The sequence below is a fragment of the Caretta caretta genome, chromosome 1, assembly GCF_965140235.1.
Source record: "Caretta caretta isolate rCarCar2 chromosome 1, rCarCar1.hap1, whole genome shotgun sequence".
In the NCBI taxonomy this organism is placed as follows: domain Eukaryota; kingdom Metazoa; phylum Chordata; order Testudines; family Cheloniidae; genus Caretta; species Caretta caretta.
In genome coordinates, this window is record NC_134206.1 from 41,701,092 (window position 1) to 41,727,807 (window position 26,716).

General features: G+C 44.1%; 1 protein-coding gene across 2 annotated transcripts in view; it reads right to left on the reverse strand.

The window, feature by feature from the left end:
* MICU2 (mitochondrial calcium uptake 2) overlaps window positions 1-26,716 on the reverse strand; it is a 244,917-nt gene that overhangs the window by 70,950 nt on the left and 147,251 nt on the right. For both annotated transcript variants that reach the window (XM_048845650.2, XM_048845640.2), the window contains exon 2: window positions 25,267-25,414. In XM_048845650.2, the coding sequence (XP_048701607.1) occupies window positions 25,267-25,414 (148 nt within the window). The remainder of the gene's footprint in view (window positions 1-25,266; window positions 25,415-26,716) is intronic.

Consider the following 26,716-nt stretch of genomic DNA (forward strand, 5'->3'; position numbering starts at 1 on the left):
TAGAACTAAGTCTCATCTACTTTGCCACATAGTCTTTCAAAAAATACATGACAAATTAGGAGCTTCTGTAACCCACACCAACACAATGGAGATCTATGAAACCCTCTAGCAGCAAGATCATATATAGAGGTTTATGACTCTGCTACTGCTGCCCTGATAATAGATCTGGTTATTTAGCCCAAGTGGTAGAGGCTCGTGCATGTCCATCACACTATCTTGGGTTCAGTAGTCAAAGATGATTCCACAAAAGGTATTACATTTGGCTATGCTATCTGTAACCACTAGATCACCATGTGCTTTTAGAACCAGGAATTAAAAACCAAGAATCTACATGCCCAGCTTTCCATAAACTCTCATGTAACTCATTGACAATGTGTGTGTTGTCTCTCTCTGTATGTGCTAGTCCACAAAGAAGACATGATTTCTCCTTCACCAGTTATTCCTACAGCTGAAACAGAAGAGGTCCATGCTGTGGACCTGAAGGCTGAGAATTCACATCCTACTGATGACCCACATGGGGGTGAAAAATATCTTCATATCCAATATGCATAAAAGTTAGTGTAAGAACCCCCGAGTAATTGGTGAAATGTTTTTATATTGCAAAATGTTGTATTTAGAAGTGAATGTGGATGTTGTGTTAATATTTGTTTTACCGTTGCATTTTGTGTGTGTTCGTGTTTTGGTTAATAGGGACTTTCCCTTCAAGAACAGGGTGGGGGTGATTTTGCCTGTGTTTTCCAGAAAGTGGTAAACTCCCAAAAGGTCAGAACTTGAGTTAATAAATTTACCTTCTCTGAAAACAAACCTCATTCATGAAGGTGTATCTTAGGGTGACTGGATGCCTCAGAATGTTGCTTTTAGTTTATATAACCTTTAATCTGTAGGTCTCCATTATGAATTCTGCTCCCCCCAACAGGGATTAAAAATTACACCCACCTAATGGATGTTTTGGACCCCTATATGAGTTGAGTTTGGCAAGTCCCAGTTCCAGCTTCCATGTCACAAATTCACCACTATGCTTTGCACTAGACTGTAAGCTTTTTAGGCTACATACTGTGTTTTATTGTGTTTGTACAACACCTTCCACAATGGGGCCCTGATCTCTGGTGGGCCCTCTAGCAAGAGCTCCTACAATGGGGGATCAAAATAACCTTACTCAGGATAAACTTGTCGGAGTTGGCAAATTATTGCATATGCAATGGAGATGGGCAAGGATAATTCAAAAGTCAGAAGACATTTAAAAAACCATGAGTTTTGGATCAAAAAAATTTTTTTGGGGAAAAATCAAAATAACAGGAGATTTGGGGAAGAAATCATGAGGTCTTACACAAGATTTTTGAACTTTTGGGTTGGCAATACTGCCTCACCCTACTCCCCTGTCCCTCTGAACCTTCCTGAAATCCATTTTCTTCAGAAAATAGCTCTCCTTCCTTTATACACTTTCCCTTATCTACCATTTTGTCCTGTCTTTCTAAATTATCACTATAGTTAACAACTCTATCTCTGGTTCCTTCTGAATCTCTAAAATCTGCTCCATCCCAACCTTCTTAAAATTCTTTTCTTGACAATGACAGAGATTAACTCTCTCTAACCCCACCTCTAACCTTTCCATTCTCAATTAAGTGCTGAAATGGTTGATAGTTTCTTTTCCATGAGGTAGGAATGCTGTACAACCTAATAAATGAGTTGTCCTCCTCCTGGGTGGCTATGGAGGCACCTTTAGGCTAAGTGGAGTACAGGAAGTCCCATCCTTACAATGATTTCACCTGGAAGAATTTTTCCACAGCTAATAGCAGCAATAGTCCTGTGCTTTATAAATTTGTAAAACACCTTCCACTAATGGATGCCATTGTGTTTTATAAACATTAAACTTCACAAAAATGATTTTCACTTTACAAATGGAGAAACTGGAGTAGACAGAGGTTAGTTGAGAAGCCCATGATCCTGCAAAATGTCCTTTGAAGAGTCTAGGATAGAATTCATGCCTCCCGACTCTTATGCCCATGAATTAGCATTAGGCCACCATATATATACTATGTAAACCAGAGGTGTCAAACATGTGGTGGCCTGCCAACTTCTCACAAATCTTTGGGCTCGTGTGAATGACACTGGAGTTCGCTCTATGGGACTGTGATTTATAGTGTGCACCGTGTGTTGTATTCTAATTCTCCTGTGTAGACCTTTCTAGCATGCATTGATCTACTCATGTTTCAAATCAATTGTGACAGACCTAGACCAGTGGGGTACAGGAGTCTGATAGAAGGCAAATATACTGGCCATTGGATGAATAGCTTTCTGTTCCCTGAGTGACCAGAGCAGGGGCTGCCCTAGAGCTAATCAAGACACCTGGAGCCAATTAAGAACTTTCTAGAATCAATTATGGCAGGCAGGCTAATCAGGACACCTGGTTTAAAAACGACTTCCTATCAGTTAGTAGGGGGGCATGCAAGGAGCAGGGAGTCAGAAGGCGTGCTACTGGAGGACTGAGGAGTACAAGCATTATCAGACATCAGGAGGAACGTCCTGTGGTGAGGATAAAGAAGGTGTTGGGAGGAGGCCATGGGGAAGTAGCCCAGGGAGTTGTAGCTCTCACGCAGCTGTTACACGAGGCACTTTAGACAGCTACAATCCACAAGGCCCTGGGCTGGAACCCAGAGTAGAGGGTGGGCCCGGGTTCCCCCCAAACCTCCCAACTCCTGACCAGACACAGGAGGAGTCGACCTGAACTGAGGGTTCCACCAGAGGGGAAGGTCTCTGGGCTGTTCCCCGACCCATACAGTGGATCAGCAGAGACAGCAGGGGTGGTTGTTCTCGTTTTCCCCATGCTGGCCAGTGATGAGGTTATCTGAGTGAACGGCAGATTTGAGCCATGAAGATGGCCAAACTGAGGGCTGCTGTGAATCTCTGAGGCAAGTAAAATCCGCCAATAAGCGCAGGACCCACCAAGGTAGAGGAGGAACTTTGTCATACAATGTGCACTACATCAGCATGAACTAAGGAACATTTAGTGTGCACCAGCAGGGTGCACACGAGGTAGTTAGAGCGTGCTACAAAAAACACCCCTACAGTCCAGACTTTGGTACAGCAATCCAGAAAAACCTTGTGTATAAGTGTAGAACCACTTGCTCGTGTTTAAGAGGCCCTGGAGAGGCATAAGACTAGTGGAAGCTGGATTGTGTCCTGACAAGGTGAAATGGCACTGAAGACAGCTTACCCATTGGCTGCCCAGTAGATACCCCTGCCTGGCAAGTCAAAGAAAAGGAAACTTTAAATAAGTCAAAGGGTGAATGTAAGTAATTACCAGTATGGCTTATCTTTATCTATTTCTATTTCAAGAACTTTGCTGAATGTGACATGAGTTTGACACCCCTGAAACAAACTCACTGGAAAAGATGAAGTAAGGAAACTGGCCTGTTCAGAAGAGAAATCTTTTACTGTACAGATTTCTTTGCTAGTCTTTTAAAAGGATGAATTGGAGTGCTGGACATCCATTCTAGCAGAAAAGAAGATAGTAGTTAAGTCAATTTATTTCTTTTCTAAGTGGATTCCCAGCAGGTTGACTAATGGGAATTGAACAGAAATAAAGTGTAAGAAAAAGGAATAAAATGCTGTTCTTGAGTAGAAGTGTTACTGGGCTACCATACCATAGCAGGTAGCATCAAACATTCAGCAGGACTCTGGAGATTATCAGAAAGAGCAATTGCGTCAAAAAGGTTCCAATTGGAGTAGAATTGGAAGCAGATTATGTCAGGAGACATTGTTTTGAGGGAACCCCCTACCCTCCTGCGGAACTCTGAAGTACAGCCTTACAAGAAATTCAAGGAATGGTCAGGCCACACTAAAACCACCATAAATCAACTTGCCTTCCTCCTCTTGCCATCTTTAGTCACCATAGACACTTCACCTGAGTCAGGGTGCTTAATGTTCCCCTTCTCCTTTGGACTTTATTGGTCTTGTTCTCCCCCACATCTCAGGACTTCCCAGCCACTGGGCATCAGTGCAATCAACCCAGAATTCTCTGGTGGCTTTTCCTCCCTCATATTCTTCTTTCCCTTCTGCTTGATTTGAGATTCCCTTCAGCTGTTGAGTTGCAGCCCTTAAACTGTTGGTCTTTCCTACTCTCAGATCCTGAATTCTATTCCCATCTAGTTAGATGGTGCAGCTCTAAGAGCTTCTTTCTACCTCTAAGACTAACCCAGGTACTACTGCCATTAGATCACCTTTTCCAGTATCTTAGAGAATAAATGTCTCTTGGGAACCAAACAAGAAAGGAGATGAGAATTTTCAAAGCACACACCCATTTCGTCCTTTACAGTACAGACCCTGGTAAAAGGAAAAAGTCTAGAGCTAAACCTATAAAGATAAAGAGGACTAAAAAATGTGAGCTCTCCCTTTTCTAGAGAGGGCAGTTCCTTCCGAATGGAGGAAGAATTGTGTTTTTCTGAATTCAAAACTTCTGATAAAGAAATCTGAAACGGACATTTTTGACCTTCGACTCTATGGTTGCAAAGTGATTAATTCTCTGGAGTTTTAAACTTGCTAAGAACCATATGAAATATTTTACTAAATCAGCAAAGAAAAGGTGGTGGCTATTTTAATTGATGAAAGAGTGGAATAGACAATTCGGTAGTGGAAGAACCCCAAAAAGGGCTGCTGATTGAACAGGCAGGCCCTGTCGAGTTAATAGTTCCAAAAGCACAAAATCGTATTATGTCTAAATTCCCACCAATAAAGGTTCCTTTTCCTTTCTCATTTAACTCTGTGTAGCCTTCAATACTCCATCCTCGTGGTCTGCCTCCACAACTATACATACATTTCTATTTCCCAGTTGCCACATTCACCTTCTGCTCCAAATCCAACAGCTTATTCTCACAGCAATCTTGAGAGAAAAGAAAAGTGTGACTTCCTGTACACAGAGAAATCTCTTCTAGGGAGCATCATTGACAAAAGTTCTAGCTTTTTTCTTTCTACTTTCACCTTCTTGGTCATCTTATCTCTACCTATAACCACAGTTGTCAGATCTAAATACCAACTGTACATATGTTTCAGCACCTTAAATGACTACACTTTATCTATATCCTTGTCAAGGTCGTTATCTTGACCACAAATCTAAGACTTCAGCAGAACATTTTTCAATTAAATATTAAAAACAAAAAAATTTCTTTTGGGTTAAATGAGCATCCTTAAGCATGACTGTTCTATCTTCTTCCATGACTTAGGGTACGTCTACACTGCCCACGTTACAGTGCGGCCACAACAGTGCTGTGTAGTCACGCTTTATCACCGGGGGAGAGCTCTATCACCGGGGGAGAGAGAGAAAAAATAACCACCCTGAACGAGGGGTGGCAGTTTTATTGCCGGGAGCATGGCTTCCGTTGATAAAGCACTATCTATACTGGGGCTTTTCAACACTAAAACTTTTGTAGCTCAGGGTGTGTTTTTTTTCATACCCCTGAATGACTAAAGTTTTCGCGCTGAAAGTGGCAGTGTAGACACAGTGTAGATTTTCTGAATTTCTAAGGCAAATCAATCAGTACCTGGGACTGACCATGTTCTACATTCAAGTTCCATGCACCAAGCCTCAATGTTGTTGATCTCGGTAGACCCTGGTGAATGAGGTGCCAAGAGATTGGAAGCATCCAGGAAGGACATGCTGACAAGCCAAGGACACTGGGTTAGTATAGTGTGATTAGGACTGCTGAAGCTCCATGCTGGCTAATCTTTCCAGCTATTCTGGATCTGATGAGAAAGGCATTTCCCCTCAGCCAGTGGAATGATAGGATGTCTATGCTCCATAATTGTGGATGCCAACATCAGAAGCATAATCAGTTATCTTTCTGTTGGACTGGGTTGCAAACAGATGAGCTTCCACACATAGCCACCTCAGTGCAATCTGATCAAAGAGTTCTGTTTAGCTTCTATTCTCCCATATCCAGTTTGTGACGGTGAAGTCAGTAAGCCTGGCTGTTGGTCTTGCCGAAAACGTATGTGGCTCTAAAAAACAGACCCATGTGTTCCAAGTACAGAAGAATCTTTCTGACCTCTCTGTTCAGGCTTTTGCTATTGTTCTGCTTTGTCAGTTGAGATAAGCCATAGTGGTTCTGCTTTTGCGCTCCAAGTGACTGGCTATGATTCTTGGAGGGACTCTCAGGAAGCAACACTGCCTGGACCTCAACAAGGCTGATGTTGATTTCCTGGGAAGACCACTTTTCCTAAGCATAGGCGGCGAGTTATATAGGCCCATGGTGCCCATGCTCCATCAATATTCATGAAGGTGGGCCCGGCTCCGCCAATGTTTGGGCCCCAGACCCCGCGCTCTGGGGGGCTCCGCACCATGGGTTGGCAATGTGGGGCGTTCTCATCTCGGAGGCAGTTCCCCCGCCTCCCAACAAGCAGCTCCCCCTGTCCCCTGCATCCTGCAGAGAGTGTTGGCAGGGTCAGGGTAGCTCCGCTCACTGCTTCCGTCCTCCCTCTCCCTGCAGCGCTGACCCGGCTCCCAGAAGTGCCTGGCCACGTCTCTACAGCAGGGAGAGGGAGGGAGCCGCAAGCAGTGGCTCTCAGCCCCGGGCAGAAAGAGAGCAGCAGGAATCTGTCACTATCAGTCAGACACACAGACATAGCTAGGGGTGTGTGGAGACAGACAGATGGAACTGGGGGTGAGGGAAAGGAGCAGCGATGGGCATCCTGGGGCTGGCATCAAATACAGAGTACAGAGGGGGCTTCCTGGGTCGGAGGGTATAGCAACACCCCTCACCCCCCAGGGCAGACCCAGGCTGCAGCTGGCTCTGTCCATCACTCCCCTCCGCTCCACAGAGACCCACACAATCCTCTGCCCCCCCTGAAAACTCCCCACTGGCCCCTGTGCCCCTGTCACCCCTCTCCAGAGGGCCCACCCTTTGTGCCTCCAGAGACAGCTCCCCTCCCCCCATCTCCCCTGCTCCCTACAATCCTCCTCTTTGCTTCCCCCTCCCCTCTGAAGCTCATCGGCCGGGAGGCTCCCAGCCTATTGGCCACTGTGGCCAATGGGAACTGCACCTGAGGCAGCATGCCTGCTTGCAGAATCAGACCTGCCTGGCCATGCCTCCACAGCACGGGGAGGGGGAGCCACGGGTGAGCAAGCCCTGGTCATCATCATCGCAGGCACAGCAATTCTCTGGGTATTTAATTTCACTGAGGCAAGTAATTCAATCTACTCTTCCTTTCCAGACAGTTTGTGGACAGTTTCTTGTAAGAAAACTTACAATTTCTTTGAAAAGAAGTCTATTTATAGATTTTCACTTGAGAAGTATAATTTTCTGGTTGTTCATAAGCTCATTAAGTTTGTTAACTCAGTTTCATAGGCACTTTTAAAAGTCACTTGAATTGTACCCCGTTTTTTCCATTGGTCCAAAACCACATGGAAGACGTGCAAATTTTTTCTGTGGCCCGAACCACCCTGTGTAGAGATGTAAATCTCGGCGCTAGAAAAGTTCTACAAGGGTAAGAGTCCCTTCAGGAAATTGTCCTCAAGTCATTCATTCTTTTGGGCATTCCATTCGATTGTTCCCTCCTATAGTGAGAGTGATCAGTGTCTCCCCCCACAGGGGAGATGCAGAAGACTGTGTCAACCCTGCAGTGATTCCAGGGCTGGAGCACTCACAGGGGAAAAATTAGTGGGTGCTCCACAGCCACCGGCAGCCAACCTCCCCCCCCACCTCCTTCTCCCCCCGCTCCCAGCGCTCCATGTCCCTGCTCCTCCCTCTCCCTCCCAGCGCTTCCCACCACTCCGCCACCTAACAGCTGTCTGGCAGCGCTTAAAACTTTCCGGGAGGGAGGGGGAGGAGCGGGGATGCAGAATGCTATGGGGAGGAGGCAGAGAAGAGGCGGGGCAGTGACTTGGGGAAAGAGGTGGAATGGGGTAGGGACTTTGGGGAAGGGGTGGAATGGGGATGGGGTGAGGGCGGTGCAGGGCCAGGACCAGGGAGGGGTCGAGCACCCACTGGAAAGAGGGGAAGTCGGTGCCTATGCCCCCTTTGGCCTCCCTAGGATTCCCCCTACCATTACTCCCTCTGGATCTTTCCTCTCTCATGAAGTGAAGTCGGTCATTACAGATCCTTATTTCTGTAATGTATTTAATTTTGATGTATTTATTAAGTGTTAATTAATGCACTATGGGAGTCCCCCTTCAGCCCTCTGTATCAATTGATCCCCTTCTTTCAATATGTTTTGCCCATACGGTTTTCTGCAGCCCTAGGGAAGCCAGCAATAACTGCTGTGCCTTTGCAATGGGGTGAGGGAAGGGGACCATGGGTTCCCTATTTATGTGATTTGCAAGAAGTGTTATCATTACTCGGTACCAAATGTGTTTAAATGATGTAAGTGCCTTGTAAAATTCAAAGCAAGCTCATTTTCATTTCTCATATACTAATCTCATATACAGTATACACTCATTTTTCATTAATTATACGAGTTGAAATTATTATTATTGTTATTATTATTAGCTAGGTTACTGTTTTTTTTCCAGTTTGAAAAATTGTGTAATATTTTACGGGTTGAATGACAATGCCATAATTCCCCCCGCCAATGTCCGTCACTAAATCCGGTAATTTTGTCAAGTGTCTGTTACGCAATATGGTGATGCCTACCCCTGTGTTGCGCTTCAGGGGGATACCAGGTCCAGAGTGGCCTGGGAGGTTAGCGGGGGGCCTGGTGCTGGCAGCAGCGAGTGACCCAGCCCCAGCCCACTCTGCTCCGCTTCACCCTGCCAGCACCTGGTGTTGCTCAGGGGTGGGGGCTTGGGGAAAGGCGTAGAGTAGGGGCAGGGTAGGAAGAGGCAGGGCGGAGCGGGGCAGGCTGGGGCTAGGTTGCTTGCTGCTGCTGGCGCCAGGCCCCCTGTTAAGCCCCCAGGCTGCCCTGGACCCTGCTCCCCCTAAAGCACGGGGACCCGGGCGGTTGCCCCGGTCTGTCCTATGGACGGGATGGCTCCTCTTGGGCACCACCAAAAATTATACAAATCTGGAGCCCATGGCCCTGAGGTCCCATTTGAGCTCCCCCAACTGAACAGACTTGCCCTGGTCATTGGGCAGACTGCTGGAGATCTAATCACATTTGGATTCCTTGGGTCTAAATGGATGTAGATAGAGTAAGCCATATTTGGGGTGTCTAGCTTCAGCCTTTCAAAGAATAATTTAAAAAAATTAGAATGCTATGTTTCCAGTCAGAACACATGGAGGAAAAAAAAAAAACCTGTTCTACATACTATAAGCATTCAAAAGTGGTTAAAACCAGTTTGAATACTAGTATGGCTTTCACCAAAAAATAAAATAAAATAAAATAAAAAAAATACAACCCTAGGCTAAGACCAAGCATGGAAGATTCCAGCCCAAAGGAATCAAGAACAACTGAAAATGGAAGGTTAGAATGGAAATTAGTATTGACCATGAACATAGCATGCTCTTCTTGCACCTTCTATTGCCCATCTGGGTAATTATATGTTCACCCCACCTCCATCACAATAATATGTGAGCACATAAATTGTGCACCACAACCAATGGGTACCTTTAAAACAGATGTTACCTAATTTCTTAGTACCACATTTGCTATTGTTAAAAGATACATGCGACAAGTTACATGCAACAATGGTAAAAATGTATAGGATTCTGATTTCACTATATCTGCTAAGACTTAGTTAATTGTCAGTTAAACAGGATGTTTCAGAACTGATTAAGCTCCACTACATTCATTAAAACAAACAAGTAATCTGTCAAAACTATTAAGTATCTAAAGTAGGAAAAATCCCAGAGATATTTTCAGAGGTATACCACACAGTAGGTTATGCTAAATATAGTCTAAATGGTGTGCTATGTTGTACAAAATATTCATTACAAATTAGAGAAATATTTACAGAGAGACAGGAATGATCTGAAGAATTCGTGAGACTTGTTCATATGCATAAAGAAGAAAAGTAACTTCTATTTCTAATCTTATAAATATGGTAGTATGTCACAAAACTGGAATAGTTAGCTAAAAAAGAACTGCTGTAAATTTCTGAAATTCTAAGGCAGCCCATGTTTATACAACAAGCAGATTCTTGTTATTAATAACCAGATATTTCCATTATTTGTATTACAAGTATTCTGTACGTGTACAATATATATATTCATCCATTTCAAAGAATCCATTTTCCATTCAAATGCCATTAAACAACAAATAACATTCACACTTAAGTAACTAAATCCTTCAAGATGTGTGTTGTGAAAGATTGTTTTCCTCTTGCTTACAACTAATTTGAAGTCTGAGTGGCTTCATTGTTCACACTATTTTTGTTCAAAAAGTTTTGCTTTTAAAATGTGCTTTTATTCAATCAAGAAGTTACATTTTTGGCAACTGCTGCTTTCCAGAAAGCTGCATAGCTAATAACAGTACTTTTCACTCATCATTCCCTGACAAATAATTTTCCTTAATCAACAGAAGTGCCTTGTTTAAGAAAGGTAAGAATTTTGATTCTGCATCATTCTTTAGCAAAACTCAGCAGAACCATAAAAGCAAAAAAGAAAACAAAACCAGAAGCTCACTACAATCTCATTGTTGTCTCTAGCAACCTGTCTGCTTTGGGAGTAGACCTAACTACAACCTTGTTTAAATATTTTTGTTGCTAATACAGTTCTAGCAAAGTTTTTATGACCAATGGGGAAAGGGATTCCAAAAGAAAAACAAACAAAAACTCCAGCAGCAATAAACTCTGCTGGCTGAACCACGTTGCAGACTTACTCTTAGGTAATCCTTACCATTCTTTTATCACATGGTTCTAAATACAGCTCTCAAACAGAAGCAAACACACATGTCCACACTGAGCAAAGAAACTGCAAAATCTCTTAGCAACCATGTTTCAGAAAGATAGCTCAGGGCATATTTATTACAAACAAGTTTGACTCAAAAGACAACAGTATCCAATTAAGCAAAGCAGTTATCAATACAATAACCTCACATCTAACCCTAAGTCAATTGTTAGCTGCTGCAACTGCTAGCAGTTAAATACACCAAGAAGTAAAAGAGCTGGCTGGCCAAAGGACCAGATGTGATTGCTGGAAAAATATATTCCATTGCTTGGTACCTGGACTCAGTAGCTGCAAAAGTACATCTCCATGAGTTTATTAGCCTTGACTTCAATACTACAAGATAAACAGTAAACACCAAGGGGTGATACCAAAATTAAATAGAACTTGGGAGTATTTCAATTATCTCTGTCTAAAAAGCAATTTTACAGTAAGTTGTACTATTAGATAAGCCAGTCAGCTAAAAACCACCACCCCACCATTGCAGATATCCCTTGCAGTTCAGATAACAATGCTAAACACACTATCTCTTGGTGGGGAGGAAGGAAGAGAACAGACATCTTTGGGCAAAGTAGTAGTAGTTACTCACCTTGTGCAGTAATGATGGTTCTTTGAGATGTGTCTCCTAATGGGTGCTCCATTGTAGGTGTGTTTGTGTCCCCGAGTTGCTGTTTCAAGAACTTCGGTAGCAGTGTCCGTCGGGCTTGCACATGCACTGAATCTCCTACAAGGCTCATCAGTGCACATGGGCCAACCCCCCTCAGTTCTTTCCTTACCAGAGTCACTGACAACAACTCCGAAGTAGAGGGGAGGAGGGTGGGTTGTTGAGCACCCATAGGGACACACATCTTGAAGAACCATTGTAACTGCACAAGGTGAGTTTCTTCTTCTCCTTCAAGTAGTGTCCCTATGGGTGCTTCACTTTAGGTGACTCCAGAGCAGTATCTCTTCTGGAGTGCTGGGACTTCGGAGTCGGGTCAGTTATGGATGACAGTACCATGGAGCCAAAGATGGCATTGGAGGCAGAGTCCCCAATGACTGCATAGTGGTCTGAGAAAATGTGGACTGATGCCCATGTCGCTGCTCTACACATCTCTGAGATAGGGACATCCTTGAAGAAGGTGACAGATGAGGAGATCAATTTTGTGGTGTATGTATGAATCGAGTCTTGAGGGGTCATGTTGTGAATTTGGTAGCACTGTCTGATGCAATTCGAGACCCACCTAGAGAGCCTTTGGGCTGATATTGCTGAGCCCATGGAACTTTCCGCAGTGGAGAAGAAAAGTCTAGGGGACTTCCTGAAGGCCCTCGTCCTGCCAAGATAGAACGCCAAGGGCTCTTCTGACATCTAGAGTTTGAAGCATAGCCTCCTTGTTGTCCTAGTGAGGCTTGGTAGAAGATTGGAGGGTGATTCAATTGATTCATGCAAAGTGGAGAGGTTACCTCAGGGATGAATTTTGGATACGGCCTGAGCATAACCTTGTTCGCAAAGAGTACTGTGTACGTGGGATGTTCCATCAGGGCTGCGATCTCTCTCTTATTCTTCTGGTTGAGGTAATTACTATCAAGGCCATTTTCATTGATAGGTATGTCAGCTAAAAAGGTGGCCATGGGTTCAAAAGGAGGCCTAGTCAGCCCTTTCAGTACCAGGTTTTGGTCTCACATGGGAGCAGGAAGTCGAGGCTCAGGGGAGAGGTTTATTATACCCTTGAGGAACCTTTTTGTGATTGTTTGTGACAGCACTGAGTACCCCTCTACTGGTTGGTGAAAGGCTGTTATAGGTGCTAGCTGACCCTAAGAGACTTTAGGGATAGTCCTGATTTTTTAAGGGCCAGAACATAGTCTAGGATGGGTGGAAGAGATGCGGATGTTGGGAAAATTTGTTTGGACATGCACCAAATCTGAAACTTTGACCATTTCTGTGCACTAGAATCTCTACTGTCCTACTGTGCAATAGAATCTCTTGCTCTTCCCTGGTACAGAACCAAGGGAAGGTTGAACCAAGCAGGAGCCATAATTTGATGTGGAGAATGCCCAAATTGGGATGCAGAGTATGACCTTCGTCCTGTTAGAGGTAGTGTGGAACTGTCGGGAGGGAGATCAGTGGGCACATTGCGAGCTGTGTCAGGTAAAGGTACCAGGTTTGTCTCGGCCAGGTAGGAGCAATCAGAATGATGTGAACTCCGTCCCTTTTTATTTTTAGTATGGCCTTCAGAGTAGAGGAAGATGTAGAGGAAATGGCGGAAAGGCATAAAGAACTCCCCATCCCATGGGAGGAGAAGGGCATCGCCCAGGGAGTGCTGTCCCATGCCCACCCTGGAGCAGTAGTGTGGACATTTCCAGTTCTGGTACGTGGTGAATAGGTCTGTGGATGGTGTTCCCCATCGTGTGAATAGGTCATGGAGTACGGACTGGTATCTCCAACTCATGATCATGTGGGAATCTGCAACTGAGATTGTCTGCTATCGAGTTGCGTGTGCCTAGGAGGTAACAGTGGAGAGGGTGATGTGGGAGATGCACCAGTTCCAAATATCTCATTTCCTCCACTCCTAGCAAAGGCAACCTAACCCCCTCATGCTGATTGATGTAGTACATGCAGGCTATATTGTATGTTAGGATTTTTGTGTGTGATTCTGCACTCAGCAGAAGAAAATGGGTGCAGGTGTTCCTGACCACTCTCAACTTGAGGAGATTGATGTGGAGGGATATCTCCACAGACGACCATTTGCCTTGCATCATGAGGCCGTTTAAATTGAGGAGCAACGATGGTGACGTCTGCCAGAAGGAGATCCCTTTGCACACATTGGCTGGGTCCTTCACCAGTCTAAGGGAGTTTTTGATCCTGGTGGGTAGTGACAGGGGTTTGTCCAACCTGTCCCTGTTCGGTCTGTAAACTGAACTGAACCACAGTTGGAGGCAATACATGTAGAGTCTGGCATGTGGTATCACCACCATGGCCGCTGCTGTATGTCACTAGAGTTGGAGGCGGAGCCTGGTTGGTATTTGTTGGTATTATGTTCTTATGTTATGTAGACTACATTGATTGGTATCTATGAATGAAACCATGGATAGGAACCTGTGTTGAGGTAGGAGGTCTTTGGGCTGGAGGGCATCGCGGTTGGCCCCTATGAATTCCAGGCACTGCACTGGAGTGAGGGTTGACTTCTGGGTATTAATCTGTAGACCCAGTTCTGTGAACAAGTGTATCATAGTATTGATGATTTGGTGAGCCTCCTGGAGAGATTGGAGACAATCATCCAGGTACAGGTAAATCATTATCCCTTCCAAGCATAAATGAGTGGCTATCACTGAGAGAACTTTGGAAAATGCTTTCGGGGCTGATGAGAACCGTAAGGGGAGGACTCTATATTGGTAATGGTTGTGTCCCAGAGTGAACCTGAGAAATTGTCAATGAGCCAGTAGGATCAAGATGTGAAAGTAGGCATTCTGGAGGTCGACAGCCAAAAACCAGTTTCCTGTTCCAATGCTGGGATGATCATTGATAAAGTGACCATCTTGAACTTCTGAGCCTTGACAAACTTGTTGAGAGCTCTGAGGTCCAGTATGGGTCTCCAACCTCCCTTCCTTTTGGGTATTAGGAAATAACAAGAGAAGAACCCCTTGCCTCACAGATGGTGAGGTATTGTTTCTATGGTTTCTAACTGGAGGAGGCAATCTATCTCCTGCCATAATAAAATCTTGTGGAAGGATCTCCGAAGTGGGATGGGGAAGGGTGTTGTGAGGGGAGGTAGGGAGTTTGAAATGGATGGATGCCAAAAAGATCAAGTGATCCAATCCCTGTCATAGGGCATAGCTCTGGACTGGTGTTGTCAGCCATGGGAATTGATAGCATCCACCATGAGGGAATTGTGTGGCAGGTGGGAAAAGGGGAATTCCGATTCTTTGGTGGGAATGTAATATTTTCTGTCCATGCGTTTGCAAGTTGGTGCTACCAATGCCGGGGTCTGCCACACTGTTTTTTTTGCCAGGTCTAAAATGGCTTCATTAATTGGGATGGTGAAGAGTGGAGGATATGAAGGAGCTGATGGTGGTTGTCCTTGACCTCCTATAGTGGTATGTGGAGGGTGCCCACCACTCTCTTCACCAGCTCCTGGAAAAGACAGAAGCTGTCTGCCAGAGATGGAGGGGGAACCATGACAGCTTCATCCACAGAAGAGAAGGATATGGTCTTTGGTGTTATGTCCTCCTCAGTATTGGTTTCCCCTGTTCTTCCATTTCCTGAGATAGTTTTGAGGCCCCTGGATGCTGCACCTGAAGGGGTGTGCCTGGAGGGATCTCACGTGAGGCTGGAAACTGGAGAAGTAGGCTGTCCGTGCACTGCCCAAGGGTCCCAATACGGCCATTGTGGTGGCATACGGCCTGGTGGAGGTGCCCATGGGTGGCTGTACCAAGATGGTGGCAGTGGTGGAGCCATCTGTGGGTACATTCTCAGGCCTTGTTGGTAGTGGGTCTCATATGTAGCTTGGGAGGAGTACTGTGAGACCACCTCCACTGGCTCACTATCTGAACCCTCGCTAGACAATGGAAGGGCATGACATGGCTATGGGGATATCCCCTGTGCCCGGTAAAAACTTGGTGCTGCAATGTTGGTACTGAGAGGTTGGGCCTCAGGTGTATCCCGTACGTCAAGGTCTCTGGTTTGGTAGAATCCCGCTGGTACCGAACATCCCGGTGGCAGTGCTGGGGGGTTGGGAGACCTTGTCTGCACTGATGTATCTGGTGCAGGGTGAACTGCTGCTGGCAGCACCAAGGTTGAGTGGCATACCAGGAGCGTCGTCAAAGTGTTTATTCTTGTCCCTTGGTACTGAAGACTCCGTGCCAGTGCCCATAGGATCCGGGGGCCTGTCAGTGGTACCGGTATCCAATGGTTGTCGTGAGGTACAGGTACCAGACTTGGAAGGTCTCAGTACTGGCGGTGTGGAGGATACCAAGCGAGATGGCGATCGCTTGTGGCTATCTCTAAGCTCACTTAGAGTACTTCCCACTCTCTTTTTAGAGGATTTGTGAGAGGGAGCCCCAGCCTGCTTCTTCAACCCACTTCCCTTAGATGTCAAAGGTTGTGGGGAAGACTCACAGCTGCCAGGAGACTGAGGTCAGAGGGCTGCTTCCATGAAGATGATCTTCTGGTGAAGCTCTCTGTCTTTGCGGGATCTTGGCCGGAGCTGCTGGCAGAGTGCACAGTTTTGTTGTATGTGGTCCTCGCTGAGGCAGCGAATGCACTGAGTGTGCTTATCTGCAACCGGGATCTCCCCATTGAAGGTGTGGCATTTCTTGAAGCCTTGGGAGCTGGGTATACCTTGCTAAGGGAAAGAGACTCTGGTGGGGGAGCAGGAAAATTTTATTTTATTTTATTTTTAAGGGTAGAAAAGAGAAAGAATGGAAGAATTACAACTAGAACTACAACTAGAACTGGGGAAACTAACTGCAAAGCAGACAGAAGAACAGTCTTAACAGACTGCTAATGGCTCCTTCTCTAGCCGGGGCAGTTGAGAAGGAACTGAGGGGGTTGGCCTGTGTACGCTGATTAGTCTCGTGGAGCAGCATGAGGAGACACAGCGCATGTGCAGGCCTGATGAACCCTGCTACCAAAGTTCTCCGATCAGCAGCATACAGATGCAAGCACACCTACACTGGTGCATCCATAGGGATACTACTTGAAGTAGTTGAGAAGAGATTAGCCATCTGACAACAAGTGACAGGAAGATTCTAGTGTTTGATCCAAAAGGTCAGAACCATAATCTTGTATTTTGTTTTTGTTAAATTAAACTTCATTAAAATGTCAAATTGTACATATTATAGAGTATATTTAAAAACAAAGTTCTGTTGAGTTGCAGTTGCGGTTTTCAGGTATAATCTGGGAGAGGGAAGGTGGCTGAACATGCAGGTACAAAGTCCACAGGCACAGAAAGATTATGTATCTCATACGTTAGGGTTGCATGAGCAGTTCTTACACCAACTTGGATAAATTAGTTCAGACACATACTGGTATACAGTAACAAGCTCCTCTATCCTCAAAACCCACTTCAGAAAATTAGCCAAACAATGAGTGGTAGCTGGTTCGGTGCTGAGGATAGCTGATTTTATTTTATTTATTTTTAGAACACCAAAACAAAAAAATTCCAAAGACCATTATGGAACCCGTATGTCAGTCCATCCTTCTCATTCCTCCCATTTGTCACACTCACTGCTGTGTCTTGTTTCAAATCAGACTCAACTCTTTGGTGCAGGGAACACATCTGTGTAGTGCAGTGTGGCTCCAATTATATTTGGAGAATTTAGGCGATATCACCATACAAATAGACAATAATAATCATAGATGAAATCTCCTAAACATGGAAATTGTGAATGGCAGGATGGCTTTTTTGTTAAGGCATAGGATTGAGACATAGGAATCTGGGTTTGATTTCCAGCTCTGCCAAAGACTCCCTGTGTGATTTTGGATAAGCTGTTCAAACCCAAATTTTATTTTCATAATTTTGGAACTTAAATCCATGTTAGGTGTCTAGACAGGAGAAAAATCTGCCTCAGTTCCTCATCTTTAAAATGGGGAGAACACTCTCCTATCTCAGATGGATGGTGTGAAGATAAATTAATTTATGTTTGGAAGGCACTCAGATGCTATGGGGCTAATATATTGATTTATTGACATTACTGATGGGGCCTAGATAGACAAGATTTGTCATCTTGATGTCTGACTTATTCCCCATGGCAATCATTTTGGAGAAGTGGGTAACTGAATGCTAGTTTTAAAACCATTATGTTTTTTTGGGGGGCGGGAAATGTAGCTTTAACTTACTGCTACTTAGGCATAAGGGATCCTGGAATTTTAAATGACGAGACATCAGCCATGCCGAGCAATCTGGGGCTCTTCCCATAGAAGGCCTCTTTCATAGTCTTCCTCTGACCACTCCTTCCCCAAACTCCAATCAGTACCAGGTTTACAATAGCATCATGGGAAGAGGCCCATTAAAGACCCATCTAACCCATCCACATAGGTCTGGCCCTTTGCCTATTGCAGTCCAGCACCCAGGCCTTACTGTGTGAGCAGCTCCCCAGCCAGCAGGTCCCGCTCACCTGTAGGGGACTCACTGCCCAGCAGCCAGGCTCCACCATGCAAGGCTGGGGAGGGCTGCTGGCTGCGGGGCTGGTGGGCGTGGCCGGGCAGGCTCTCGGGGTACACGTCCCAGGGGTCTGCACCACACTCTAGCATGGTTCTGACTCCAAGCAGTTTCTGCTGCCTACCCCCTGTGGGGCCCCACCTGCCTCCCAAGGGCTGGACCACCTGGAACCAGTGCAGAGGGTGGTCTGGTCTTGGTCAGTGTGTGTGTGGGGAGGAAGCACGGAGGGCTCAGCTGGGCCCCACCTGGCAAGTGGGCCCTGAGGAAGCCACCTGGGCAGGCTCCCCTCCCGCTCTATCCCTCAGGAGTGTATGCACATGGTCTGCATTGTTGTAGGCAAACTCCGTGTAAGGGAGAAGTGAGGACCAATCATCCTGGAAATGAGCGATGTAGCATTGCAGATACTGCTCGAGAAACCGATCCTTTCTGTCTGGACGTTGGACTGAGGATGGTAAGTGGAGGAAAGACATGTGCGGACTCCCAGCAGGCACAGGACTTCACGCCAGACCCGGGCCATGAACTGAGATCACCAATTGGAGGTGATGCACTCTGGAAGGCTGTGAAGGTGGACTATGTAGTTAATAGCTGGGCTGGGCTGTCTCTTCAGAAGAGGGGAGACCTGTGCAAGGGATGAGGTGGGCCATTTTGGTAAAGTGCTCCACTACTGTCAAAATTGTTGTAAATTTGTTGGACTCTGATAATTCTACAATAAAATCTATTTTGGGCACAAACATCACAAGAGGCAATGAACGACTGTATTGGCGGACTCATCCGGAACCACCAAAAGGAGCAGGTAATTAGTTTTTGGGTCTTGAAGCACCTCAAGTGTCCTGCTAGGGGCAAATTGAGGCATAGTTGGCAGGACTGCAACTCTTGCAGGTCCGGAGGGTACAAAGATGATGTCCCTCATGTGTGTGATCCCTTCCTGAGAGTCACGTGGTTGCTTGTTGATAATAGCTTGTTCATCAGGCATAATTTCTGAGGCAGAGTTTATTAATCCAAGTATGTTCTAGTCAAGAGCTGCACTGAGAAAGTTATGAGATTTGCGAATGACGGTTGGTTCCTGGCTGGGACTTTGTGAGTTGGTACCGTACCTTTGGGACAGGGTGTCTGCATTGCCATTTTTGGATCCAGGGTGGTATGTGATAATGAAAGCAAATCATGAGAAAAACAGGACCCACTGAAGCGGACGTTGGTTTAACACTTTTGTCCTACATAGATATTCCAGCTTTTTATGGTCGGTGAATACCCGGACTGGGCGGCAAGCTCCTTCCAGGTAGTGCCGCCACTCTGCAAAGGCTGTTTTTATCACCAGGAGTTCCTTATAAAGTATTTTGTAGTTTAGTTCTTTAGGGGCGAGCTTCCTTAAGAAGTAATAAGTGCACAGGTCTAACAATGGTCTGGGACCAAGTCACTGGGAGAGGACAGCCCAGCTCACCCAACTGGAGGTGTCAGCTTCTACAATGAAAGCTTGTGTGACATCAGAATGAGCCAATGTGGGTGCTGTAGTAAAAGCAAATTTCAGATGATTGAATGCATTCTGGGCCTTGGGAAACCAATGGAATTGGGCATTTTTCTGGAGTAGAGTGGTGAGGAGCTCAATTTGTTTTGAAAACTCCAGGATGAAGCATCAACAGAAATTGGCAAACCACAGAAAGTTGGCCAATCCTGGACAGCTTGGATCTTGTATGGGTGTGTCTGGATCCCTTTTGAAGATAAGATGAAGCCCAAGAATTCCATGGAGGCCTGATAAAAGGCACATTTCTTGAGCTTGGTATAAAGGTCATGCTGCTGCAAGCACTCCAGGACTGTTTGGACATGAGTGGTATGCTGTTCTGGGTAGTTGGAGAAGATCAATATGTCATCTAGGTCGAGTACTACGTATTCATCCAATATGTTTCAGAACACATTGTGACATATTTGGGCACAATCCAGACTAATGAGTAGCACTGTCTCCCCTACCCTGTAACCTGGGGTGTCCTTTACAATGCCTTGCAGCTGTAGCCTCCAACCTGGACTGATCATAGCCTCCAGCATGTAAGTCAATCCCAGCTGTGTGTGCTGCAGCAAGCCAGACACATCTTGGCTCTCACCAGCCTTTGTTATGCTTCAGGTTGACCCCGAACAACTCCCAGTGCTAGATCTTCCCCCAGAAATGTATGTCCTATACTGCCTCACCCTCTCCTGGACAGTACAAATATATTTAAGTCTGTTATTACTTTAATAGAATAGTATGCCTATTTATTACTTTAAATAGCCTACCCATGAGGTAGCGGAATTGTGCGACATAGGAGGCTACGGTGCTCTGCCCCTTTTGGAGTTTCCTTAGAGCAGCCTCTGCTGTTTGAATTCAGTGTGGGTCATCTAATAATACTGACATGGTTTGGAGGAAGAACTCCCAGTTTGACAATACTGGACTGTCACACTCCAAGAAGGGGAGGCTCAGTCTAATGCTTCCCCAGACAGCAGGCTAATGACGAGGCTCACCTCTGCATGATCAGTAGTGTAGGACTAAAGCTGCATCATGAACAGGAGGCGGCACTGGTTTATAAAACCCTGGAATCGCTGGCAATTACTATCAAGCCATTCCAGCAGCTGTTTCGCGGAACAGGGCTGCGCAAGCCATGTCTGCACAGTGTTTTCAGCATGCAACTGTGTGACTTGCTCCTGCAACAGCTGGTTCTCTGAGGTCAGCTGGATGATCTAGGCCTTCAGTGCTTGGTTGAAGGTGGGCGGCCCACTTAGTGTAACCAATCCTCCCAAAGGGTTATCCAGGTCCATTCTGATGGCACCAGGCTCATTCCTGTGGCCTAAGAGGTCCACACAAACTGTTATAACTGGGGCATGGGCGATCTGACCTACTGTTCAGAGCAGGAGTCAGGCCAGGACAGATACCAGAAGGTCAGAGTCCAAGACAGGCCAGCTGTCAGGAGGCAGGCAGGGCCAGGTTACCAGGACATCAGTAGCAGGAGCAGGTATTACAGGGGAAGCAGTCCTAAGCAGGGAGAATCCAGTTGCAGGGACAACTTCCTGTTTCTATGCTTGAGTTGAATAAGAGCGGGGAACCAATCAGGGACCCCAGCATTCCACCAACCAATCCCTGGATGGGCATCCTCTGTCAGAGTTCAGGTTCTACTCTGGCAACTGACTGGCAGGTCAGACCTGACCAGCTACTAAGTGCACTGTGGACCAGGGTTCAAGACCCACTGTCCTTGACAGCAGCGCCTCACTGTCTATACTGCTATTTATACCTTTGCTAGGGGGGCGTGCAGTGTATGTACTCTACACTCTGCTGTAACATGTGTGCAGTGTAGATGTACCCTCAGGGTATGTCTACACAGCAAAGAAAACCCTGCAGCTGGTCTGTGCCAGCTTACTTGGGTCTGGCTGTGGGGCTGTTTCATTGCTGTATAGACTTCCAGGCTCAGGCTGGAGCCCCTCCTACCCCCACAGGGTTCTACAACCTGGGCTCCCACCCGAGCCTGAAAGTCTATACAGCAATGAAACAGCCCCACAGCCGGAGTCCCACAAGCCCGAGTCAGCTGACATGGGCCGACCTTGGGTTTCTCTTTGCTGTGTAGACATATCGTCCGTGTACACAACTGTTCCTTATTGTTAAAATTAAAGCATTAAATGTAGCTTATTAACTCTCAATGAAAATTCATCTTCAGTATTAAAGCAAATCTCAAGTGAATTAAGCCTTCATATTTTATATACCTCAAAACCCAAATAGGTTAAAAATACATTAGAAGCTTATGTCTCAACCCAGCAAGTTGAAGTTATCCTTTGATATTTCTTTTATGAGATAACAGAAAGGAGTAAATGCAGTAGGTTCCACAGCACGATAAACAGAGGAACAATAAAATACTTAATTATTGATGTTTTACATATTATGGTTTGCTAATAACTTTTTTTATTTACACAGCTTGTCTTGCCAGTGAAGTGTTTTGCTTGCTATCCCTGCTGTTGCGATGCTTGAACACTGTTTACATGGCACGTAGCCAGGAATATAAGAGTCCTCAAAGCTCTCTCTGCATGTGTTGAGTTGATCAGCAGAGGACATCATCCTATGTACAAATAAGAAGTCAGGCCCCCAAACCTATTTTACAGAGTTATCTATAATTAAAAACCAGAGTAGACTGCTTCCCTTAAGAAAATAATTGTAATAAATTAAGAAAAAAAACTGAAGAAATCCAGCATGCAGTGCTGCACATGACAGGAAAGCATTTTTTGGACCTTCCCATTCTGCCTTGAAAGAGTTATCTGCTGTGTCAATATGAAACACAAAATAGGTCTGTTAGGAAGCTATGCATTTGTTATCAACTCTTGCTGTTTAAATGGCAGGATTGTAAATATTTTTCTTCATTATCACCCTGATAGTAAATAACTTTGCAGGTGTGATTTAATCTATACAGAATGCAATGATCTCACATTTTTAAGCTATATTAAATAGAAAATCAGTAATAAAAAGCTTATCTACCAGGAAGCAAATGAACAAAATTGGTGAACTAAGGTCCATGAAAACAGGGTTCAAGATCATTTGGGTTGTATTTTATGATGGTTTATGTATTTGCTGTACAGTTTTGTGTAATCCATCTATGCTTTCTTATCATGGAAACTGCTTTATAATAAATCATCATTTAGTGCATATTTTGCAACTTTGTCAAAGGGTACACTTAAGATTTTGTTTCAGTAAAAAAATGCTACTTAATCATTTGACAATCTAGACATATCAACGATAATTTTATATTTGCCCTCTCTAGCTGTAGTTCCAGGCACTTCTGATGTGGCATTGCCAGTCAGAATATTAATCTGTTTACTCAACACCACGTTTACTCCCTCTCCTAAATTTTAATTATGTTTAATTAGAGAAAATATAAAAACATCCAAGCAAAATAGCACATCAAGTAATTCTGCAAATGAAAATTATCAATGAGTGAAATGATGCTGGTGGGTAATGATTGCAAAATTGATTGAAATCTGCAGTTTAATTATATATTTGCTAGTTATGTGACACAGGAGGAATTTCATCTCATACTAGTATATTGTTGTACCAGCTGTGAAAATAGAACAGTATATTAAAAGGGCCACAATTAAAGCTGATATGACAAAAAGTTGGCTTTATTAAAAATATTGGTAACATTGGGTCTTCTCTGCTGGCTGACTACAACAAAATCAAGGCAACAAGGTTCTATGTATTCATCGTCCTACACTCTGTTTGCTCTGATATTGCAAGCAGACAGGGGACTGATGCACAATATATGAATTCAGCTTTCTGAAGCACTAAGAGAACATAAAATTATTGTATGCATAATACCCTGACCAATCAGGGCACATTGCACAGTGAAAATGGAGGGATACAATGAGCAGCTGTGAAAAAAAAAAAGCTTGCTTTTCAACTGCAGAAGTAACAATTTTACAAGCTATGTGAGCCTCGCTGTGCAAGCTATGAATCCTCCAAAAGCGGGTTAATACAGTTGCCCCTTTGGCTGAGAGGTTAGTTAATATTCAAGGCTTTGCTGGGTTGTTTTCATTAGGAGGAAAAATTGACGATTCTTTGGTGAAATCCTATTTATTTACAAAAAATGTACACAAAGCCCTATTTCCCTGAACAGAATAGGAACAGCAGGCGGCATTTTCCTTACTCATAACTTCCATGTCTGCCTTGCCAGCCAGTCCTATGACCCAAAAAGCGCTGTGTCTCTGCTCCCCATCAGGGCTATGCTCATGACCGCATCTCTGGCTTTCTGCTTGTTTCCATTTTGCTTTTCCCCTTTGACACATACACAGCTCCAACCACTCAATGACCCAGCCCTTGCATTTGCAATCAGGTCCCAGGGAAACCCTTTGGCGCACATGGCTTAAATCTTGATCAACCTTGCATATAGCCTTGGGTGGTGACTTCTATTTATTCCAGCTATTTTACTCCATAAAGGAGCTTAATTACTTCTTCCATTTCGGCTGAATGAATAGTAGCTACCATACCCATCAGCTTTAATTAAGTCTGTAATTACCTAATGACCAAAGACGTGCTTGATTGCAGGATTAATAGATTTCAGCATAACAGTATTATGTGCTCTTTAGGTTTATGTAGCCTTGATTGTCATCTGGACTTACACTAGCCATACCAGCTGCAATGACCCACAGATTCATGAATATCTGTTGAAATAATGAACAATGTCTCTGGTTTGCTCAGCAAATCACTAATCATTATACTCAAACTGCCACTTCATTCTCCAGTTAATGTCTGGTTAACTGATGTGGACTGAGAATGACTGACTTCTTTCTCTACTGAAAAGATTTTTAAGCACCCAACTGATGTTCAGACAATAAAATGAGTTGACGGGCTGAACATTCCAACCCCACACTTTAAAAAATAAACTAGCTGTCTAATCAAGCAACATCCAGAAAGAATTTTTAACTGCTGGACAGCTCTGATTGTTTTTAAATGGTAAGGCTAGTAAGGAAGATGCAAATTTGCACCATATTTGCATAACATAAGTATATTAGGTTTGTTATATTTGGTATATCTAGGTTCTGCTAGATAGAAAACAGAATACTTTACATTTGCATAACTTTTGGAGGCAAATGGCAGGCTTGCTATCCCTGAAGCAACTTATGGGGCAGCTATTCATTTCCATTCCTCTGACAGGGGATAAGGATCTTGTCTTTTTCTGAGTGCTTGTCTTCACTACCAGGGTAAGTTGACCTAAGTTACACTACTCCAGCTACGTAAATAACATAGCTGGAGTCAACATAGCTTAGGTTGACTTACCCGGTGTCTTCACTGTGCTGGGTCAATGAAAGACGCTCTCCCTTTGACTTAGCTTGCTCTTCTCGGGGACCTGGAATACTGGAGTTGACCAGAGAGTGCTGGGCCGTTGATTTAGCGGGTCTTCACTAGACCCCCTAAATTGACACCCGCTGCAAGGGTGTCGATTTCCCCGGTCATGAAGACAAGCCCTCAGTATCTCCCTCTCTTTTGGGACTGGTAACTACTGCCTGAGGGATGTTCTGAACACTGGTGTATTTTAACCTGGCTAATTTCTCTGTCATTTAGATAAACAAGGAAATGAATATTGATTAAATATGCCCATTAGGGGTTTAAGACATTTGCACAAAGACTCCAGATTCCTGGACCTTCAGTCTCAACAGGTATGCCAACTGATCCCTGTTAAGAGTCTACAAGCGTGTATTCTATTAATGTTGTTAGCTGGCCTTTGCTAATTTTTATCAGCAGAGGATAGGAACTTCTTAAAGGGTACCCACCACACAAATCAGTAGTACAATTTACTGAGGAGAAATCAACTTACAGCCAACTTGATCAAACATTACTGAGAACAAGAAGTCTCTAGGTGTCATGTAATATTCTCCTTCATATTCCAAGGATGCGAACTTCATAAAGCGCTGCTTTCGAATAGACAGTTTTTCTGCCATCTCCTCATTAGCAACATCTTCCTTCTAAAAACAGGGGAAAAAAACAATGTAACAAAAATATGATTAGGCTTTAGACCATTATACTAATCAGAAGGGGTCATATGCCAGCAGCCTACTATCCTCAGTATAATGAGGTCAAATCATCACAGTGAGAGGGACTGGTTGTAATTAAGATAGTTATTCTAGTTTAACCTTTAAAAGGGACAGATTTATGCACAGTTCAAAATGTTTTTTGAACCATTGTTAAAATCTGTTGTCCATCTATGAAACAACTACCATGACACATTATATAGGAACAGTGATTTTTCCAATTTAGACAACAGAAGCAGAGGCAGTATTGCCCACACCAAAAGTCACCCCCCTACCCCCCAAATCATGAGATTTTAAAAATAAGTTCTGTTCTTTTTATTTGCCTTCTGGGTTTTGAGCCTTTAGGGTTCATGTTTCCAAGCTCCTCTCCATAATCATGAGGTTGAAACTTACTATTTTTTGTAATCAAAGCTGAGATTCTAACATAATCACCTGACTCCATGAACTGGGACTTTAAGAAAAACACCAAATTTAGAGAGACTTATGATAAAATCATAAGCTTTGGCAATACTGCAGAAACAACAACAGAAAGTAATGTCAGGTGCAGAGAGAATTTGGACAGGGTGAAAACAAGAGATAGGTATATTTTACCATTTCAGAGAGAATAACTGAGCACAGGGAAAATATGAGTTTCTTAGAATGAACATGACATAGGTATTTGACTCATGCTGTGGAAAAATTATCCTACACCTATGTCACTCCTTAGAAATTGTATTTCTAAAAAAGCCATTACACTTCAGTAACACAAATAACTGTGAACAATGATGGAAAAAGAAGGAAATCTAAATTAGGCAAACTCAGAGTACCAAAACCCCATTTGTAACCTATTATAAATTTGTTAGTCTCTAAGGTGCCACAAGTACTCCTTTTCTTTTTGCCATTATAAATAGTTATTATAGTTCTTATAGCAGAGTCTAAACTATATTAGATACTGTAGACACTTATAGGAAGATATAGTTCCTGCCCAAAAGCTCTTGCAATCTGAAAATACAAATAAATAAATGACGGATAAATGAAACGGATGCAAAATACAAGCAAAACACTAGAGCTAGCTGAAAAATTTTCCATCGAGGTTTTCTATTGGAAAAAGCTGGTACCTCAAAATATAAATGTTTCAAGGAAACGTGTCAATTTAATTGAAATTTGAGGTAAAAGTTTAAAAACAATTCAAAATCAAAATGGAGTATTTTGTTTCTACTTTCTTGTTTTCACTTATACTGATTTTTGTTGAAATTT